The following is an 8099-nucleotide window of genomic DNA, read 5'->3' as shown; positions in this document are numbered from 1 at the left end:
AAGACATAGAGAGGATGACGGTAATTTCTTTGAAAAACGATATTTGTGAATAAAAAAACATAATCATCACATTTAACGATAACATCAATTTTAGGCTCTTAACATTAAAATAAAATATATCATAACATATTTAACATATTTTTTTAGTAATGTTTATGATAACTATGACAAAATCATTTTCATTAAAAAAAAAAAAGCTGCTGCGCTACGTCACGTCGCACCTAAACCAGTCTGACGTCAAACTGCTGCGACGCTGCGTCAGTTTCAATCATGGCTTCAAGACTAGAGATAAATTTTATCCGGTTATTATCTCGCTGTGAATCTATAGCGTCGGAGAAACGAGTGGAGACGGAATGGAGGCTGGAGAAGGTAAAACAACAAAACACGGAGTGAATGTTACGTTTTTTTTCTGAGCTTCAGTGAGCTGAAGTTAGCATGAATGCTGTTGTTGTTAGCTCGGTCTGTTAGCCACGTCGTCACTGAAACCACTGACAGGGTTTTCTCAGCTGGCACATTTTAGCAGCATTTTCCTCTCTAATACACACACACAAAAACAAATTTAACTAACTAGTGTACTGCTGAGTTGTCGTTTTTATGCTCACCGTGTGTGTTACTAAGCAGACAGCTACATACAGTGACGTTATGGCTGCAAACATCAGATAACTGCACAAACATGACTCACATCCGTTCAAGAAATATATGATTATTTGAGAGTAAACAGACTTTAGCTACAGTTTCAAATTTTACACTCTGTTAGTGTAACCTCCTATAGATGCACCTTCACCTTGCTAAAACTAATGTAGTCTAATATAAGAAGCTCTGAAATAGATTTGATCCTTCATTAAAGTCTGTCTTAAAACAACAGTCAGGAGCCCAAATGAACATCGAAATAGGGTTTTGTTTCTACAATCATTCATCCTGTTCATACTGACCATTAGAAGATCCCTTCATAATGCACTTACAATGTAAGTGATGGAGGCCAAATCCACAGTCCTCCCTCTGTGCAATAATGTAGCCTATTTATAAGTTGATCTGAATCTAATATGATGCTTCAGCTTCCAAATTAGTCAAATCATGTTGATATCTTTCAACATTACAGTCTTTTTAGTCCCACTTTTTGTTACTATACTTCTACCACAGCTCAACAGAGAAACACTGTCCGAGGAAACACAAAGAGGGAATTTGATGCTAAAAAGACTGTAAATGTGGCAGATATCCACTTGATATGACTAACTCAGACTGCTGAAGCCTCATATAAGCCTCAGATCAACTTTTAAATGTTTTTTTTATGTACAGTGACTCTGTGGACGCACTGTGGATTTTGTCCCCCATCACTTACATTGAAAGCACATTTGAAGGAGATCTTTTAATAGCCAGTATGAACAGGAGGAATAATGATAACCTTGGTATTTCATTAGCTTCTTATTATAAACTTAACATCATTATTAAAGTGTCCTGAAGACTGTCACTGGATCAGAGGTGATGAGAGAGATCATCACAAATTATTATCAGTCTACAGTTTTATCTGGTTTAGAAATGTTAAGTTAAATGTTAGATAAGCTGTACGCCACAGTCTTGCTCATCACAGCTGGATTTCTATTTATTTATTTATCTTTGAAGTGGTTGACAGTCAGGACTAACACCTGGATAGGTTTCTTTTTGAAGGAGTCCAGGTCTTTGGTGCTGCTTTGTCTTGGCTTTTTCAAGACGGCTGCAAATGACAGAGGCACTGAGATGCAGGCACAGCTCAACTTCATGTCCGTTTCAAACTATATAATCATCCACAAAAATGTCAGCTGTAGTACACAATCACTGTTTGTGCTTTGTCTTCTTAAGTATGTTGGTGCCCTGGAGGAGATGTTGGTGGCTCTGAGGAAAAGCCAGAGGTAACCCAACTTAACTTTAACATGTCTTAATATTTTTATTATTGTTCATTTGTACCACACATATTGTTGTGGTCAAATGTTTGCAGTGACTCTGGGTTGCCTATGTTGAAAACAACTAAACTAACTGAGGTTTTGATGCAAGCAGATTCCCGCTGACTTTTCCAATGTTTTTAAACAAAATAGAACATAGTAGTAGTTGCAGTATTTTGCCCGGCTTAGTGATTAATTTGTAGAGATTTAATAACTTGTTAATAACTTTTTTCCAGCAAACCCACACAAGAAGTCCTGACTGAATACACAAGAAAAGTAGAATTTCTGAAGGGACTTCTAGAAGCAGACAAACTGGTCAGTGGAAATATTTTACAGTTCAATCATTTTCAAGATTGTTTACATGTTCTGTATCATGTACTCATTGTGTTTTTGTCACATTCATATTTATGACATGGTTGTAAACCGTAATCCGTTCTTTGTATTCATCATTTCAACTGCATTTCCTAAATACTTTAAAAACATGAAACAATCAGTGCTAGTGTAAACTGTTTTTATTAGTCTCTTCAATTTTCTCCTGTCAGGACAGATTTATGATCTCACAGCTCTCTTGTTGTTGTTAACAGTCCTCACCAACAGAAAAGGCTCTAGCTAATCAGTTCCTCGCCCCAGGGCGAACACCCACGATAGCCAATGAGAGGATGCCTGCCACTAAAACTGTCCACATGCAGACGAAGGCCCGATGTACCGGAGAGATGAGGGACGAGCTGCTCGGCACGGTACGGATTGACTAAACTCTGCTGAGCAAAGATGTAGACAAGTCAAGATGCAAGTCACTCCTGAGCTTTACCTCACTGTACAAATAACAGCTGATGGATGACACCTGCATTGTTTTATCACACTACTGGTCCCACCTTGAACTGTAAAGTCTCACATTTAGTGCTACTCTGAGCATGTAGTCCATCTACAATTGGCTTTACATTACATTACACACACACTGCCTTTAGGCTAGTTGGAGTTTAGCTTTGAATGCTGTCGGTTCAGTGAATTACTTAACGCTGCAACTAGTGATTATTTTCATCATTGATTAATCTGTTGTTTATTTTCACGATTAATCGATTAGTTGCTTGGTCTATAAAATGTCAGAAATTGGTGAAAATGTCTTCCAATAGTCCACAGCCCAAAGATATTCAGTTTATTGTCATAGAAGATGAAAGAAACCAGAAACAATTCACATTTGAGAAGCTGGAATCAGAGAATTTGGACCTTTTTTAAAAAAAAAAACATATGACTTTGTCTTAGTCAAAATGACTAATGTTTTTTGGTGATTGACTAATCAACTAATCATTGCAGCTCTATAGTCAGTAATATTTTCATAAATACTGTGAAAACCGTAGTTAGGCTTCTGTAATTAAAAAAAAAAACATTTGGAATTTGATCGAAGAAATAGATTTTTAAAAAATATATTAAAAAATAGAGTTTATGCTGCATGTTATGTCTCTCCCATAAATGTTGTTCTTTTTTGTCGTTACAGGGGTTGTCAGGCAAAGGTAAGAAGTGTTTCTGAATTCAAAGCCAATTTCAATTCAATATCTGAAAAATGGCAGCTAATATTTTTAACAAGCTAATATTCTGATTTGGTTTTTAGAAAAGTGATTTTTCTCCTTTCCTCTCGATAGGCACATCGGAAACAGACTTACGGAACAGAAGGTAAAACTTTACATATTATTTTCTGTCAGTATTTATTAGTATATAAATACTGATAGTAAAAGCCTCAGCTAAAGGCCTAAAATCAAAATATTAACCAGACTGTCCCACCTTGTGCAGAGGTCTGCCTCTGGATGAGCGTCAGTCAGCTGCAGAGCTGGACGCCGTCCTGCAGCACCATCACAACCTGCAGGAGAAACTGGCCGAGGACATGCTCAACCTGGCCAGAAACCTGAAGAATAACACTCTGGCAGCACAGAGCATCATCAAGGAGGACAACCAGGTAACTGGTTAGACTGTCACATGTACCAACGTAGTCAGAAATACTCGCCTATAAAATTTTCACCTGCCAGAATAAGCCTGGTGCAACATTTGCAGGTGATCCTTATGAGTAATGTGGGTGTTGTAGTTATTTAGAGGACAGATGTTTTATATTTGGGTGAGATTTGTTATCAGGAATTATTTATGAAGGTTTGTGAGGCTTCAGGTTACGACTTTGATTAGTTTTTTTTAACTTTATTTTTATTGCATCTGTTTAACATATGTATAACATATAACAACTCAACTTTTTTTTAAGCTATCAAAAGCAAAATTCTTAATAAATAACCTAAATTATTGTCTACCAAGAATAAAAAGTGCTGGATTCAGTGTAAAATTAATACTCCAAATCAACTTTTATCTCTTTTTGAACATTTTCTCAATACTGTAGGAGTTTTGGGTAAAGTCCCCTACCAACCTCTCCAACATAAGTCAGAGAGGAATTACTATATTCTGACATAAGAAGTAGAGTTTTAAAATATTGATCTTGACGTTACATTCAAATTCCTCCATGTTGTGCTTTTTGTCAACCTGTGTCCAGTTTTGAATATTTCCTCCCACAATTCATCTGGAATTATAATATTCATTTCCCATTTTTCTTTGGTATCCAAACTATTGTCAGGGAATTAATGTTTTAGTATTTTCAATATATTACCTCTTTTTATCCCATCTTTGTCAAATGCAATAATCTATTTTTCTAGCTCAGATGGCAGCTTACTTAATAAGACAGAGTCTCGGTTGTCTCAGCTGATTGTGTCCACAAGTGGGCAGTATAAGACAAATAACACTCACACCGGCTTATAAATCAACACAATCAGCCTGTGAATGTACCATCTATGAATAAACTGACTTGTAGGTCTGTGTGCTAAATACTTATCTTGACATTTACACCAGTTATGTTCTCCTTCTCCCTCCCAGACGCTGAGCCACTCTATGCGTCAGGCCGATCTGAACTTTGAGAAGCTGAAGACGGAGTCGGAGCGATTGGAGCAGCACACCAAGAAGTCCGTCAACTGGCTGCTGTGGCTGATGCTCATCCTTGTCTCCTTCACCTTCATCAGCATGATCCTCTTCATCAGAATCTTCCCCAGACTCAGATGATGACCGTGCACCAATCCTGAACTCTCAGTTCTACATCCTCCTGTGTTCACAGAGCAGTAAAGACGTAGGCCTTCGTAGATCTATACAGCATGTCTGTATGCGTGACACAGATCAGTAGCGGTCAGAACCAAAACAGCTCAGCTTGACGAACTGAAACATTTGCACTTTTTTGAAACTGAAATTCTTCCTCTAAGTGAGCCGGTGAAGGGTCGTTGAGAAGGCAGAAAGTGGTTTGAAGCATCAGTATTCCTTTTTTTTGAAACAGCACAGACCATAAATTGAGGTAAAGAGCTACAACGTCTTGTTGAAAGGCTTTTGGGAGCAACAACATAGTCTTAATACCCCAGACAGCAGGGACTGAGCCTTAATTAATTTAATCCTCATCAGGTAGGCTGCTAGCCATCTAATACATGTATGCACTTTCTCAGTAAGTGGGGCTAAAGTTAAGATCATCTTTTGTTGAGCTTTGTTTCTCCACCATGCATACATTTGAAAGAGTTCATCGACCGTCCACCATCTACTGTATATTAGCCTTGAGAGTCAACTGTAGCTTTGAATTAATTGAACACCTAGTAAAAATTTACTTAAAATAATAGTAAATGTGTTAAAAATAATAATAATTATTGCAAATTATAAAACAGATTTCAAGTATTAGTCATTTTTCATCCTCTGGTTATCGTTTGGAGACATTCAGTGTCAAGAGGTTTCGATCTTTGTGCTGTTAGATTTCATGCATGCCATCACTCAGTCTCATTCCTGTTCATTGTATGTGAGTCTGTATGTTTTGTTGGGTTAATCCATAAATAATCATCAGGTAATGATAGTTGCGGTATCGGTTGTGTTGTTTGTGATGACTGTTGAGGCTGCAGGTGTTGATGAAGTAAGATTTTGTTCTCATTAAAGGATTGTAACCACCGAGTATGAAAGCTAATCAAACACTATTCAACCGTTTTCCTTTAAATGTTTTTGCATAATAACTGTAAGTACTATGTGTGTTGTGGGTGCCCTGTTTGACTGTAAAATCATCATAAACAGAAACACCAAACTACGCCCTCTGTCCTTTTGAAAACGCCTCATGCAGTGACTTCATGCGGCCAGCGTGTGTCAGTCACGGTCTTAGAATAGTGACAGATAATAATGACCTCCATGACCTGGGTGGCCTGATCAAGCCGTGAATCCTAAATTAACCCCACTACTCATTTAGAAGTGATCTGAGGATTGAAGTATGGCTAAATAAAGGCAGTTGGCCACAGAATTGAGCACGGCCACCACCATATGTGACTCTGGGTAATCTGTGTATTTGTCAGGTTTTTGTTCCAGCTGCATGTAGCCTGATAACATTTGGGGGAAATCAGTGCTGCAAACGTGTATTTTCAACAGACAAACATACCGAAGAAGCTTCTAACAGGTTAACATTCCTGCTGTGTTGTTAGTCTGACTGTCATCTGAGGCCTGTGCAGCTGACTAGCTTGCCCGGGCTTGCAGCTCTGCCCCTGGCCCTTCCTCTCTCCCCTCTCCCTGGCTGCTGCCCCACCTCACGGCTGGCTGGCTGGATCCGAGGCCCGGCCCGCCCGCTCATTCGCTGTGTATTTTAGGATCCCTGGGGGGTATTTTTCCTGCTGGAAGCCGAGGTATGCAGGCCACCAGGAGACCAAATGAGGTTGTGTCACAGCGGAGGATCATCATCCCTCAGTTAAATCACAGCTGTTTGCGCCTCCATTCTCTGGCCTTTGCCAATGCTCTTGCTGCGTGATCTGCAGAAACTACAGAGTATGACTTCATCAGCGGTGTGGTTTCTCATGTTCATTACGGATGTATTATATCATTAGCCGAAACAGACTGTTCCCCATTTACATTTCAGTTTCCTACACAAAGTCTGGGACGTATTAAGTACGAGTTCCTACATTCAGCAAATGCTTTGAGATCTCTGAGCCTCATTAATTGCACTTATAACCTCTGACCCAGTAAACCTGAATGTGCTCCTTCCTGCACTCTTCTCCCTCAGGGACACTAAAAATAGTGGTCGATCATCTGTGCCCAAAGAGGTTGTGTGTTTTGTAAATTTAGCGTAATGTATTCCGCACCATTTTCTAATAAGGCGCCCTTTACAGGGGTTATAATAAAAGAAAGTCAGAAAAGAAAAAGTACAAGTTTACAATAAGTGTTGTGAGGTACATTTACTTAAGTACTTCCATTTTATCATTTTATAAAACTCTTAACTCCACTACATTTACCTGACAGATACAGTTACTACTTCCTTTTACAATCAAGATTTTACATGCAAAACATATCAGCTTGTAAAATACTATGTGATGTATTGATTAATGATTTATGTTAAAATTAATCCAATAATCGGATATAACACCCTGACAGGGACCGTTCTGCTGCCTTTTCTCCAGATTTTTTATCTTCCAGATTTATGATACAAGAGAAACGATATGTAAAACAGGGCAGGATATAACACATTAAACACACACACCCATACACACAGATATAAAACAAACAATGGTAATGACCTGGTTCTGTGAAGCAGGCACTAAACATCTGACCAGCTACACAACTTCAGGTCAGGTGTCCAGCTTTCCTCCGTCAGGACCAGGCTCAGGCCAGAGAGTGCAGAATACTTATCTTAAAGCCATGAAAGCATGTTTACAATAAAACAAACAAACAAAAAAAAAAACATTTCCATATCTTGGGGGGTGGGAGCCCCTTGTGTCTGAGTGATTACCTCTCACTGCCTGGGTTTAGACTAGGGATATCAAAAACCTCACAAATCTATTCAAGGTGCTCTACACCAACATAGGCCTATATAATTGCCATCATGGCCTTGTGGACCAGCAACCTGAAGCATGCCTGCTCGTTTATAAGTACCACATACATGTGTATGCAAGTAAAAGTAAAAAGAAAAGAAAAGAAAAAGATAATAAGAGATGAAAACAAAACAGGGACTCCTTGTCTCCACTGGCTGTTATAGTTAATATCCATCATAATTCATTTAATTTATGTTCAAAACTGACATGATTAGACTCAAAGAGTCTACGTGGCCACTGCTCATATCTTGAAGAACTGATGCAGCTTTCTCCACAGACACCAAATCCA

General features: G+C 38.6%; 1 protein-coding gene across 1 annotated transcript; it reads left to right on the top strand.

The window, feature by feature from the left end:
- The first annotated feature begins 222 nt into the window (after nt 1-222).
- use1 (unconventional SNARE in the ER 1 homolog (S. cerevisiae)) lies at nt 223-6274 on the top strand. The gene is made up of 8 exons (XM_044362387.1): nt 223-369; nt 1837-1886; nt 2153-2231; nt 2501-2653; nt 3409-3424; nt 3554-3584; nt 3702-3864; nt 4818-6274. The coding sequence occupies exons 1-8, from the start codon at nt 271-273 to the stop codon at nt 4998-5000; spliced, it is 774 nt and encodes a 257-aa protein (XP_044218322.1). The 5' UTR covers nt 223-270; the 3' UTR covers nt 5001-6274.
- Nucleotides 6275-8099: the final 1825 nt, after the last annotated feature.

Source organism: Thunnus albacares, chromosome 9 (genome assembly GCF_914725855.1).
Source record: "Thunnus albacares chromosome 9, fThuAlb1.1, whole genome shotgun sequence".
Lineage (NCBI taxonomy): Eukaryota > Metazoa > Chordata > Actinopteri > Scombriformes > Scombridae > Thunnus > Thunnus albacares.
Note: the sequence above shows the minus strand (reverse complement) of the source record. Positions and strands in the feature narration are given on the sequence as shown.

Bases quoted from the DNA above. Each gene is read 5' to 3' on its own strand.
- use1 (XM_044362387.1), top strand. From the start codon at position 271: ATGGCTTCAAGACTAGAGATAAATTTTATCCGGTTATTATCTCGCTGT. The intron at 1,887-2,152 runs GTAACCCAACTT...ACTTTTTTCCAG, and splicing joins GCTCTGAGGAAAAGCCAGAG to CAAACCCACACAAGAAGTCC. The intron at 3,865-4,817 runs GTAACTGGTTAG...TCTCCCTCCCAG, and splicing joins TCATCAAGGAGGACAACCAG to ACGCTGAGCCACTCTATGCG.